The sequence below is a fragment of the Pezoporus wallicus genome, unplaced genomic scaffold (genome assembly GCF_028554395.1).
Source record: "Pezoporus wallicus isolate ANWC-B61680 ecotype Strahan unplaced genomic scaffold, APGP_CSIRO_Pwel_v1 contig_4816, whole genome shotgun sequence".
Classification (NCBI taxonomy): Eukaryota; Metazoa; Chordata; class Aves; order Psittaciformes; family Psittacidae; genus Pezoporus; species Pezoporus wallicus.
Genome location: NW_026640990.1, coordinates 2,442,822 through 2,457,261, shown reverse-complemented (window position 1 = coordinate 2,457,261; position 14,440 = coordinate 2,442,822). Strand labels below are relative to the sequence as shown.

Here is a 14,440-nt window from a genome sequence, read left to right as displayed (position 1 = left end):
TTTTTTTTTTTAAAAAAAAGGCAAAATAAGTTTGTTATGGTGGTGCTCCATTACAAGACATGAAATTAATACCAGCACTGATTTCTAAGCAAGCCGATTTCAGTTTAAATAGGGAAAAAAAATTTAAGTAGTGCCCTGTAAGTGTACACTTAAAATAAAAAAAATAAAGAAGTCCTTCTCATCAGCCTGACAGTAAACTTAAGAGAAAATAAAACTCAGTAAGAAACTAAAGCCTTACACATCACTTGCTTCTGTTATCAGTTAAATTACAAGCTTGGAGAGAACAAGTTTCTGCACTGCTTTCCTCCAACACAAGCGGTAGCAAAGCAGCATCCTTATCCAGGAATCCAGAGACATATACAACTGATACTGCTAAACCATAACTCTTATCCAGACCAAAAAAAGTTAGAGGTTTATGGGTAGCTGAGTGAGACTGATTTTTCACAGCTGCAGTCCTAAAGAGCTATTAGGAGTGTCATCTAGCAAGCAGCCTAAAGCTGGTTTAGGTTCAAATCACTGATTGAAGCCCATTTTCCCCAGCTGAGAATCAAGCCAAAAAACTGGCATCATCAAACAAATAATTCCAACTCTTAAATAATATAACAACTGTTTCTTGTAGAACAAATGCTTTTTTTTATTTGTTTCTAAAAATTAAGAAAAATATCAATTAACTGAGGCCACTGCTTGTATGATGGAATCTAGGCTTCCAATAGAAGTAATACAGCTTTGCTAGACATATGAGTTGTATCCACACTTTTCTCCCTCTCCCTTCACCTCATGTTCATTTTACCTTTAATTTTGCTTCTCTTAAGAGTTTTCTTCTAACTTTCTCATTGGCTGCCAAAGGATGTGGATTCTTTGGGTAAAGGTCCCTCAACAGGTCCCTCAAATGTGTTGTGGTTAGATCTGTCACTCTCTAGCTGCCCACAACATACATTCAAGTCAGTAAAGCAGAACATAATAAATTAAAAAGGTCTGAGCACTGTGGTTGCTGTACTAGCCCAGTAACATGATCTCCTTTCAAAGGAATGCTCCACTTGCCACCAAGCTAACAGCTTTAACCTTTCTTAGAGGAGAGATATACCTAAAACTGAACAGATTTTAAGAAGAAATTTGTTCTCAGCATACAGTTTAAACTGAAATCCATATTAAGTCCTCAGAATAGTAATAAATATTCCTTTTTTGAGGTAATTTTTGAGACTCAAAACATTTTCCTTTACAGAGCTATCACTGAATATATGTTCAGGGGAAGCAGTGCTCTCAAGCCCAGTATTAAAAGCCAAATCTTCACCTACTTAAACTTAGTATGCTTGACCCTTTCACTAGAGGGATGCTGATTTACAGAGGTGAGAACCCAGATTTAAGTGTTTTATTCTATGAGCAGACTAAGAGAAAGTGAGAGATTGAAAGTTTTGCTGAAACTTCATCTACAGTGTAGCAATGGTTATCAAAGCAAGGCAGATATTGGGAATTTCACTTTGCAGGACAAGTATTGCACACATGTTGTTGTAACTCAGCATAAAAATGTTCTATCAAGTTTCAACTCTGAAATTAAAAAGCACAATTACTCTTTTTCCATTGCAATAGAAAAACATGACATACTAAGAAGTAAGAGCAATGCATTCTTCAGATTGCAAGCAGATTGCCCATGGATTGCAAGCAAATAGAAGAAACAGAGTCACATTTTTGTATGAAAATAAAGTCATTTCTAAACTAACGGAACAATAGAACAAGATGCACTACAAGTGCTCTGCCACAGATGTTATTCACGAAAGTTCATCAGCAAAAGAGCACAATAGAAGGAAGGTATAGGCACTCAATTTCTATTTCATGTACAACCACCTTTGCAGTGTAAACATCCTGGAGGAACTGCAATATTTGGGATCATATATTATTCCTTTTTTTCAACACACTCAGGGGAAATTCCACTTAAAAATCAAGGACGCAGTTTGGTCTTCAAAGTTTTTGGGAATTTCTGCAAGTTTTTTTCTACATCAATTTGCCTGATATTACAAGTGAAGGGTCAAACCTGCAGGTGGTGTAAATCAGCACAGCTCTGTGAGGGCTTTGAACTTATGCTCATTTACATCACATGGAAGTTATATTTCTCACCTCTTCTGTGAGTAACTGCGCATGTATATATATATATGCATGAGTGTGTGGTGAATACATATTATATAGAAAGTGAATGCTTTGATGTGTCAACTTGAAGATATAAATATAAAACAGGAGACAGAATATGGAAATGATACATTCTGCATTTACTTTCAAAACTGAAAGTTACGGGGAAAGAAATACTGTTTATGTTCAAGGAGAACCTGGTGATTTGCTTAAATAATCTAAAACCAAACCACCGTCACATGAAAGATTGAATAGCTTCCTGTCGTGGTTGACAAGCTCAAGCTATGACTTGCTAACTTTTATATAAACAATTACTAGACAATGACAGATCCATTGTAGATGCCTTACTTCTACTGTAGAGACCCTGGTGCAGCAAAGCACTCAAGACAGTTAACCTTAAGCAACTGAATTGCCCCAGAGAGCTTAGTGAGCTCACTCACTTGCTTGAAACTAGTCCTATATTTAATTTGAGATGTGCCTTTTAACTGAGTCATTAAACAGCAAAGCACTTCAACCTATGCATAAAACAGCTGCTTTCTTATAGGTCTTACACACATGCTTAAATACATTTCTGAGAGAAGTCTGTGTGGTTTGATTTTTCAAGATCCTGATTGTCTTAGATGTAATTCTGCAGAGGATTCAAACAGGTGAGTCATATTCTATTCATTAGAATCAGTGAGATCCAACATTGTTTAGAAGTTAAATCCTACTTCCAAACTCTACAGCATACAGCAAGACTAAGCCAAAAGAACAATGAATATGGAGAATGCTAATCCCCAAAATACACTGTATTCACAGTTTATTCTACAAATGCAGTTGTTTATTCAGTATCATGGTTTAGACTACTATAAAAAAAAATTAAGATGGTTTATGAAATCAGTGATGCCTCAGTAAAGGAGGGTTTCAGTTCCCTATTCTGATCTGTGCTGCAGCAAATAAATAGCATGCTTTGTGGGGAAATGGCAAAGGAACTCGGACAGCCTCTGACAAGCTTGTTCCTTACAATGTTGCTGCAGAACCAGCAGCAGTGGCTATGCTACTATGCACCAGCAGGTCACTATTGTGCTTCGCCATCCAAAAGGGAGGACATGGCTGTGTGATTGCCTCATGCTGCTGAGGTGGCCAAGCCTGCTACTCACCAACCTGCTCTGGATGATACTCAGGACGAGGGTTGATGGCCAGCTCACTTTGGTACTGCTGGGGATGGAATACCCACTCCAGCCAAGCCCTAGCTTGCAGATTGCACCCCCATAGTTACACAAGCATCTCCTTGCACCTCATCTGGAGCATGTTCATCTGCATCTGCTAAAATCTTAAATAATAATAGAAATGAGGGATTTTTCCAATACAAATAGTCGCTTCTAATAGTGTTTACAGGTACCTAGGTGTGGGGGTTTTCTGTTTTGTTGGTTTTTTTCTTAAGCTATTTCTGCCATAACTAATTAGTGTATTTATGGAAAGTGAGGAAAAAATCAGTGGCAGAAATGTCTATTTTTTCCTTTGGCCATAGGTTTGTTAAGATTGTGATAACTATGATGAAAGAAGAAAGAAAAGAATCCGAAGCTTGTGTGGGCCAAGTCTCTAAATAGGATAAATCTAGGGAGCTGACTGCAGTATTATTCATTTTTAATTAGTTTGAAGCTAATAGTATAATTTGTGCTAAGCTGCAAAATCGACTGTCTTCATGAGGAACCAGCTTGACAACAAAGACAAATTAATCCCTGCAAAAATACTCTTTCTCTAAATTCACCATCAATATTCCTCATTTGAAAAGTGGTATGCTGAGTATGTGCTTCCATTAGGCTGGTTTTGAATCACGCATTCGCTTTTCTTCCCTATCACTTAAACTAGAAATGTAAGAATTTGAGGGCGTTTATCATCTCATAAATGTACCTGTTGTGTAATTATGCAAATCAGATTAGAAGCAGTCAATGGAATGTTTATTTGTCAAAAAATCTGACCCAGATTTCCTGCTGACTTTCTTGGGATGTGAATAGATTTTACCTCTGTTCAAACATAATTTAATGTAGGCATTGATTTTGCTGCACCGAGATCTACAGCCCTTTGCACAAATAGCAGTGTTCTAATAAAGTGAAGAAATCCAGCTACAAAGGGAAATTATAACCCAGCTATATGGATATGTTTGAGAAGACACTAAATTGTCACAATTCTGAAAGATAGTGATTGTACATTAACAACAGTGGGCAGGGCATTGGGTATCAGTCTTCTTGGGCATTTGAACCACTATGTGGAAAGGAAACAATGTGGTTTGGTTTTGATTTTTTGTCATATGAAATTGCTCCTTCTCCTTTGCAGGAGACATTAAATTCACTGTAAGTATTGCTCTACCTTTGTCCTCTGATTGTGTTTCATAGACAAAAAAAAAAACAACAAAACAACCCTCAAACATTTTATAGCCATTTCTACTAAGATTATAGACATGGCCATTAAAATGTTTATCTTTACAAAAATCAATGGAAAAAAAGCAAAGCTGTGCTTATAGTCATGACCTTAGCCTTGTCATTCAGGAATATGACTTTAACAAAAAGCATTGCATCCATTATGCAGCAAATTCCTTGAAATCTTAAAGAAAGAGATGGCACCAGAGGGCAGTCACTGCAGTGCCATTATCTCCTGTTCTTCCTTGGCTCACTCCTTTCAAATATTGGTTCCTCCCCATTTGCGGTCGTGTACACAAGACGCAAAAAAGAGCTGATCAGTTTTTTCTTAAAAACTTTCTCCTTAAAGTAAAACCTGTTATTAAAGCATTTATATATATATGTCATATATATAATATACGTAATATACATTATATATATAACAAAACACAGAAGGCTAAATAAAAAGAGCCACACAGCACAGCAGACATATAAAATCACAATTAAACAATCCTGTACTTAAACTTAGAAACTGTGTGGAAATTTAAATCCCTTGCTAAATGGGAGAATTTCTCTTACTTTTTTCCTTTTCTTTTCCCCGTTTCTTGGTTTATAATTCACATTTAAAACTTTTGTTACTGCTACACCAATACCAGCTCTTACATTCTCCAAGTGAATTGCCTTGTAAAATTGACTGTAAAATAGGGTTCTGTGGAAAGGAGAGATCTGAGCACAGACAGCTCTTCTAGCAAGAAACAGATACATATTTTTCTTTAAAAAAAAAAAAATCCCCACAAACAAACAAAACCAAACCCACAGAAAAACAGGAAGAGAATAAATGTTGAAATCCACGAAAAAAAAAACAATGTATGGCCCTCAGTCCCAGTAACTGGTCTTCTTTGGCACTTGAGAACGATCACAAGTAGTTTGCCTTTTTATTCATATAGAACAAAATTTACAAAGTCATTCATACATTTTTGTTTGTTTTTTTTTTTTGTTTTTTACTTACTTCGAAAATTGGGAATATTCAAAATACACTTTTACCCCACTTCATTCTTTCATTATTTACAGGTATATACAAGAAAAATGTGAGAGTTCGTTTTGTTTTTGTTTTTGTTTTTTTTTCATTTCTTTTAAATTTTGTATTAAAAAGCTCTGCTGGTTGTTTTATTGTTAGTTTTCGTCATATGGATGTTCCATGCGAGGGCTCCATTGCTTCTGGAATGACTCCCCCTGGCACAGACTGAAATGACATTGGGATCGGGGTTTTCACAGGACTCTGACGAAATAGTCCTCCATTTGGTGACCTGTGTTTACACTGTATGGAGGGCATGGTGGCTGAGCTGCTCAGGGGCAGCGGCAGGTTGCTGCCTGACGCAGCTGTGAGTGTCCTGCTGGCACCATGAGTTGTCTGTTCTGGTAAAAAGGTAGTGACAGAAAGTTGTGTGTTCTGGTATTCACGTACTGGCTCCAGGGTCTGAGCTGGCTGCATGCCACCAATCTCCAAGGCTGAAATTTCAATGGATGCTGGAGAGATTTGCTTGTGGGCTATGTCTTCATCAATTAAACTGTTCATGCGTCTATGGACCTGCTCCAGGTTCATTTCTTTGTCCTAGTGAGAAAGAAACCAGAACAATCAGTCCAAACACAATCTCCAGTCATGCCCGGCCCTCTTCTTCCTCTGTGGGACAGGAGTTGCTCTTCACTCATTACATCCTTTCAGTTTCATCTCTGCATATGCAAAATCTCAAGGTCTGCCCAACATCTCCAGCTAAGAAACACACAGAAGAAAACACCCGCTCAATCTCAGCCTGCAAAAGCCCTGATGTTGTCAGACCTACCATCCTTGGAAGTAAACTGATGGCTCTGGTTCAGCTAACAGGAGCTTGCACCAGGGACCAGCACATCCCACAAGGCCTTAGCTCACATTGCACAAGCCCAGCAAAAAAGCATATGGCAGACAAACAAGTGAGTTGGGACTCCAAATTCCAGTGAGCAGCTCACCAATTACCACTCACAGCTTACCACTGTCTTATCTACTTGCAGTATGTTTTCTAAGGAACATGTCAGTAAAACACCATACACAGCCTAGGTGACTTCAGGGTGATTGGCTTCATGTGCCAAAATCTAGTGGTTGTGGTGATAAAGTCTCCCTTCCCAGCAGGAAGCCCTGGGTCACCTGTGTGGCACAGATTACAAAACACTGAAACAGCACTGAGGGAGACCTGGGGAGGGGATGACTCATTTCTGTTTTGAATAGTTGTGTGACCAACTATAAACTGTCTGCCACCTTGACAAGTCATCTGGTAAAAGCTTGTATGGTCAGAGCTTGGGAAAGTAACACTGATCCTTAGCAAATGCAGCAGCACCTTCTAAGAATGCATTGCTTAAGGCTCCCGGGGCAGTCTCTTGAACAGACTTTCAGGACCACTTACTCAAAATGTTTTAACTTCCATGAGGAAATACAGCAAAAGAAGTCATCTTTAAAACCTAAAGTAGAAAAGACCTACAATGGGCTGTTTATCACCTCAGTGCGGCATTCAGGATGCTCAAATCGGAAAGCAACAAAACTGGCAGGGTAATGCCAACCACCTGGGATGCTGTATGATTGAATTTTAATAGCTAGCATTGTATTGCCAATAAAAAGATATTATATTGCATCATTTCTCTATATTTCATAAACCACAGCTATGATCTGCAGTTGTAGTTATTTGATGCAAGTACAACATACAACAGAATAGCAGCAAAGCATTTATAAAAGCTCAACAATCCTGGAAAAGAAGAAATTCTCGGACAGAAGCCTGTAATTACACTAGGCAGCCAGCAAGATTCCAGCCTAAGAAGTAGGACTACCTGAAACTTTTGTGCGGCAGTAATCCCTGACTGTCCTCAGATCAAGATGTGCTTAAATGTTTGTTAAATCCAACACCAGCAGTCTTACAGATGCTCTTACTCATACCACAAACTAGGTTCTGGGAACAGAGAAGTATAAGGTTCCACTTCCTCCTACTACTCATGATCTTTTGTCAGTTGTTTTCAGGTGGAGCACAGAGAATTGTAGTATTATTTCAGTGGTCTCCACTGAAATGCAAACCTGTAAATTGACAAGTCAGCTCCAAAGCCCTTGATTCCAGGCAATGTCAACTACAGATTTGATTCTAAACTTGTAATTTAACACCATGTCTACATTACTCAAGAACTGTTGGGTTTGCTGATCTGTGCATGGATTTGGAAATGAACTAGTGTTACATGATAATGAGCCCAAAACTGTGTCCTTAGCTTAGGCTAAATCCGCATTGATTTCAGCTGGAGTATAACTGTTCCACAATTACAGGGCTGAGCTGCACACTGCATCTCCTTTGCTAATAGTAGAAAATGAATTCCTATTTCATATACATCACAAATCCACCCAAATCGCAAGGAAGTTCACAGAAACCTGGGGGATATCATCTCCCTCACCAAAGGGAAAAACCCTATTTTTCAAAAAAATACCGTTGTTGGGGTTTTTTTAAGCAAATAACCAGATCATTTTTAGTTAGAGAAAATCAATCAACAATAAATTAAAAAAAAATTACTTTTGTGGCAGAAAGGGACCACACAATACTTTAGCAGATAACCCCTGTAGCTGTGGTAATTTCTTCTTGCCAACAGCTGTACCTGACTTGTCAGGCTCTTTATTCAAGTAAGTCAGACAATGCACCAAACAGATGATAACACAGAAGCTTTTTCATAAACTCTGTGGCTAAGTAAATGAAGGATTTGTGGTACAATGGCCAGAGGAATACATGGATTTAATTCATAATTTTATTTATTTCTCTCTCCTGAGGTAAAATTGTGGACTGGGGGCAACTGTGAGAAGTGTTCCTCCATGTCCCCCATTGGGAGTAAGGGCTCGAGCTCTCTTTTGCACAGAAACCCAGTTGTGCACTGCTGTGTTTTCCTCAGGTGTCTGCTAATAAAAACTTGCTGCAAAGTTCTGCTTATCCACGAACTTCAGGTACTGCCACTTGTGACAATGCCTGTGTCTAAGGAAGCTAGCTCCCAGAAGCCCATTATATAATGCTTCTTGAGGTTACTTGTACTAATTCTTTTCTCAAAAATGCTGCTAAGCCTGATTTACACTTCCAAGTTGGCATTCTAGTTATCTGGGACCCCTATTCTTGCTAAAGCCCTACTATGAAATAAAAAATAAAAAAAATAATGTATAGAACTCAGGTTAGAACTGAGCAAATACTACAACAAATTTTCCTAAATAAGACTTTGAAGAAATGTTCATAACTCAGTTGCATTTTTCTGACCTCTATAATTTCAATTGAAAATATACATCAGCATTTTATTTATTTTTGTATTTTTTGACTGTAAGCACATCCTCAGTGCATTGTATCCTGCTTTGCTACGGGAACAAATATAATATGACTGGGATAACTAGCCAAGCCAGAGGGAAAGGTAGAGTTTCAATATTTGCGACATGCAGTGATTAACATTTTGCAGAGGAAAAATACATTTGCAAATGAAGTGTGCTCTTCATTTGGAGCCTCTGCGCACAAAAGGTGATAGAATTCAAAGGATAAACTAAACCTGGTAATGTATTTAGCTTAGGTCTTCGAAGATGTAAACTGAAGAGCCACAGATGGGATGCTGTTAAGAGACATCTCTTGGTCCAGACCAGAGGGGTTATTAAGGTAACATCGCTTGGAATATTTCCCTTTGTTGGTCTAACAGGATTGCCCTCTTCTGCTATGCACAGTCCAGCACAGCAGCTGGACTGGGACCACATTCCTAAGAAAATGGATTTGCAGTTGCGTATGTTTCACGGTATAAACTTATGCTTCAGTGTACTGAAGTTTTCATTATCAAGAAAGAAGTAATTCCTGCACTCAGACATCCTATTTTATCTACAACAAAACACTTTATGAAGTAAGCTGAGAAGTAAATGCTTGGGCTTTTTCAAAAGGTAGGGGTGGAGATGTAATTTGCTTATTTCCAGCTCTTGTTTCAGCATTAAGGACAACTTTCGGGCCTTATTAAGATTGGAGAAAACTTTTTAAAGGCTTCCAAGAACCCAGAAGTTCACGTTATTCATTCTTTTTGTTATTAAAATAAAATGCATGTAAAGGTTGAGGAAAACAACCCTGTCTCTGAGGAATAATAAAACACATTCTTAAAGGTTCCTCTCTTTTTTTGTCTTATTATATGAAGAGCAGCTAAACAACTAAATGTCAAGCTTTGTATGAAACTAGAAACTATCTTAATGCTGAAGAAATGATTTTTCAAAGGCTTAAAAAAACCCTATGATAAAAATTAGAAACGCTTGAAAAGTTTAGTTTGTCATTACGTCACTAGAAAACTGCCTTGAATCCCAAGATTTCCAGGACTGAAGGTTTTGGGATAGCTTTATTTGACAAGCCAAGCTTTCAGAATTTGTAAATTCTGTAAACCTCATCTTCCTTTCCTTTATTGTTCTCCTGGAAAATTCAGTAACAAAGCATATGTTACTTACTGAAAATTACCAAGGTAAATGTAAAAAGGGTTAAATGGTAATAAAGCCAGAAAAGCAAATCTTAAAAGTTATGATTTTTTTCTCACTTGTCAGTTCAGTCCTCATTTATTTTTAGCTCTATAATTCTCATTAAATGTAAGCCATTTGGTATAATTTTTAAACAGTTAGCTTGCTTTTTTTTTCCCATATCCTGAGACTTCGTCACTTTAACTGTGAAATGGTAATGTAGCACTTCAAGAGGTTTTCAAGCTTTCTAATGCTGTAGCTATTGTCTATTTTTGCATTTAATGAATTAAAATTAATAAATTACTATAAATTAATAATTGCTTCTTGGATCTAGGGAATGGCAGAGGCACCAAGCCTGGCATCTGGATGAAAAAACCAAACAGACCCAAAGTGGAGGGTCTAGCTTCAGCTCCACTTAGCTCTTCTTAGGTCTCTTCAGGAGCTGAATGAATGAGCTCCAAACTTAATACTTCAGTGTCTGTAACAGACGTGTTACCAAAGGTTTTCCCTTTCTTTTTTGTACTTAATATACAAAAATTAACACTATAAATATAACATCTCAAATGTTACATGCCAATTCACTTTTCATATATAGCTACATTGCATAAATGTATATACCTGTGTTGTCAGAAAGAGATTAAACAGTTTTCCTTTGCTACCTTCATGATTCTGTTTTCAGTATTAATGTTGTACTCCAAATAGATCAGTTGAGGAAATTAATCAGTGAAAGAAAGAAAGAAAAAATACCACATGTAAGGAAAATTAATTACAAACACAGGCTTATTCCCCTCAAACTTAAGGAAAACAACTAACCAGACACTGCTTCTGGTCAGGAAATTATCTTATTCATAAATACCAATTTAAATGTCATTCCTCCCCAGCGAGTCCGAGTTCTGGAAGGTTGAATGAAGGACATGTTTCTGATATGTCCCAAACACTTGATCATGAGCGACAGGTTCAGTGGCCTGTGATGGACAGCAGGAGCACACCACGGTCACTGTTGATATGGACTTGAATGATGTTCACCAGAATTATCCAGGGACAACTAACCCTGCACAAACGCACCTGCAAGAAACTACAACTCCCTTTCAGGAATAACCATGTTTGGCCTTAGCACATGGAGAGAAATCATAGCAAGATGAAAATGCAGAAAGGATGATTTACAGAGTAATAAATATCTTTTTCTAGCTTATTTTCTGTGACTTTTGACAGCATGTCGGCAATCAGGATGAAAGAATATGTAACTACTTGGACGGTCTCGAGTCAACATCAAATTTGAAAGAAATCTCAGTGAGTGTTGGAAAGGACCTACAGCTGATGTTTTCAATAAATTGCCTACATCACTCCAAACACAATTAATACAAAGGTAGGACTGTTTAGCTACCAGGCTTGCAACAGCTGGAATTTTTCAAAGACAAGATTTTTTTTAATAAAATATTTTATTAAAGACACTAATGTGGCCTCCTGTTCTTCCTCATGATTTCTCTGATCTCACCGTGAAGCTCAAGAGAAGCCACTCAAAGAGATAAAAAACATCACAATCAGTTTCAGTAAGGCCAAAAAGGGAGACAAATGCCCTAAAAGGAAGACCTAGTATTTGCAGAAATTTTATGCTAAATCTATGCCAAAACTATGATAAGCTGTATCTGCATCCCACACATGCAAAAAACCCCCCACAAGACTAGTGAAGAAGAAAAAGACCAATGGCCCTGACCCTAAATACCAAGTACTAAAAATTCAGAAATGTAGCCAATATGGGCAGTCAGGCACATACACTGGGGGGCTATCATGAATGCATCAATACCTCCCTGGCAGATGCTGATAAGTATGCCCAGTATGAAAAGCCTGAAAATGCAGTTCTTAATAAGCCGCAGGAGATATACAGAAAATAATGCTTTTAAAGAAATGCAGTCTTAATCATCAATCATGGCACATTTCTGCTTCGTTTGTTTGTCTGTTTCTGTCTTGGGTGACAATATGAAGGATTATCTTTCGGTGAGAAAATGAAACCAAGACATAAATACTAATATTACATTTTCACTTAGTGAAAGAACTATTTTAAAAAAATAAGGCAATTTTGTGATTAGGACTGGGGTTCAAAATTTAAGTTAAGCTCCAGCCTCTGACAAACATTTTCTCTTCTGGCCTTAACCAGGTTACAAGCCAGGCCCTCTACCATCCATGTAAAACACCTCTTAACCCATATGCATCTGTTAAAAAAATCGAGTTTCAGTGTTCATGAAACACAGATGATGGAAGGCACACATGTACCCAGCTAGGCAGAAAGGAAGTCTCTGAAGCATTTCCATGCACAGACAGACATGCTTCACAGCTGAAGAACAAAGCAGGGAAATAAAACCGAAACAGGAAAGTTTGCATACTCAGGTATCCACAGGCTATTCTCTTCCTAGCTCAGCATCAAAACCCACAGCTCCACTCAGCTACCAGTTTCTGTCCACGGGGTTTCAGAAATCATGGACTGAAACATTTAAGGAGAAATGAAGGAGCTCTGCATATGTACCTTTGTTTAAGGTTATTTTGAAATTCTGTATTCACTCAGGGTCATTATCATTACTTTCAGCTACAGCTACTGCATATGTAAAACTGTAATTTTAATTTATTTCAGGAGGCTCCGACAGAGTTGCAAACCCAGACATAATTGGCTTGCTCAAGAAGAAAAAGCAGTGATGATATATGTAATAGATATTCTGCAAAACAATGACAACACAGTAGGGTGTTATATTAATACAAATAACCCCTTTTTAATATGACTCAGTTTGCCACACTCATTATTCTAGAGATTCTGCAGACAGCAATGCAGTGAAATGCAGACAGATGTGTAAACAGATGCAGCAATGATGTATGTTTCCTGTCATTAATTTAACACAGGCAACTGACCTATTCAAACAGCACTTAATGTTACATAAAATTTGTTGTTTCTGAATGTACTCTGCTAGAAACTGGGCTGACCATAATAGTATCTTATTAGAAATAAGTGTGATGCACCTCAAGAGTCTACTTGAAAAACTGCTTTTATAAATAGGCCGAAGTCTGCAATCAAGCTTCTGCTATTTTAAGTAGAAACTAGACCATGTATTTTAAATTAGCAATTAACTAAGCTATCATCCATAAAACAGCTGTCAGAAAAATGCATTGAGACATCAGCTGAGGTCCAGTAGACTTGTGGGCCAACTGAAAGAATAAAATAAATGGAAATTTTGAAATATATTAATTTCATTCAATGTGTGATTATTTTCAAAGAAACAAAGCTTTCTAAAAAGTCATGTACAAAAGGCCTTCTTATTCATTATGAAATGCTCTCCAACAGCAGAAATTCCTATATGAAGAAAGAGTAATATTCTTTTCCCTTCTAAGTAAACCTGAAATAAAGTGAGAATTAACAGAAACTGCCAAGAGTGTTAATGTGATACAAAATTGTTTCAAATATATCGCCAAAGTTCATTCCCACCTACCCACAGCCAGAAAATATCTGTAACTGATGAAAGAAATTATTATCAAAAACCTAAAGACCAATCAAGTAACAGTGATTTGCTACAGAACAGCAAGGAGCTTCATGCGGTAGATCGTTTCTTCCCACACCTGCACTGCTCCCTTAACCTGATCACACCTAGCCAGGGAGCTAATTCTTAAAATGGCTGTAACTGTCCCATGGTTCGTGTCTCGGAGCCCTATCCAGAAATTCACTGGATGTCATGTCCCCACTAGGACACTGATGCTTATGATGCACACCAATTTAAAACAGCTAAACATCTGTCATTTACTTTTTTCTCTTCACCTGCATCTGTATGCTGCAGTACTGTGTGAATAAATATGCAGGACACAGTAACAATGGGACAAGCATCGCACATTAGATGACAGCAAGAGCCCCACAGTCTCCTTCAGTGATCTGCTCCCACATTCATCACAATCCATTAACTGCAATCACAGAGAAGCACTGGCTAGTCCTCACAGTCCTCACAACCAACAGCAGACTCAAACCTGCAAGGTAAGAGACTGTGATAGCACCTTCATTTTGTTACTCAGTATCAAAGGGGACATTCAGCCTCATGCTGAGGTAATCAAGCTTTGAAATCCTTACCAACCTTGGTTCACAAGCATTAGAAGCTGGTAACTCAACTACAAAGAAAATGAATGACTGGCTCACATTATACAGATGTTTCCACAGTTTTCATGAGGTTCAGAATAAACAGAACAGTAAAAGAATGCAAAGGAACATTTTTCAACACAAGCAGAAAAGAGCAGTACTGAATGAGTGCTGGTTGATGAGCATGCCAATGTCTCTGCAAAGGAACTCCTAGGAGAAAGGAGAGGTTGCAGGTGGAGAAACCTTTACTGTGCACAAACTGCATATATTGTAGCTACAGGCATTTCCAACAACACAAAGGTTAGGTTCAAGGGGAGTTCCAAGGAGAGG

General features: G+C 37.8%; 1 protein-coding gene across 4 annotated transcripts in view; it reads right to left on the bottom strand.

Annotated features, from left to right (window-relative positions):
• Nucleotides 1–5,410: 5,410 nt before the first annotated feature.
• GRID1 (glutamate ionotropic receptor delta type subunit 1) overlaps nt 5,411–14,440 on the bottom strand; it is a 592,171-nt gene continuing 583,141 nt past the window's right edge. For all 4 annotated transcript variants that reach the window (XM_057421472.1, XM_057421471.1, XM_057421473.1 and 1 more), the window contains one exon: nt 5,411–6,111. In XM_057421472.1, coding sequence (XP_057277455.1) covers nt 5,683–6,111 — 429 coding nt within the window. In that variant the 3' untranslated portion in view covers nt 5,411–5,682. The remainder of the gene's footprint in view (nt 6,112–14,440) is intronic.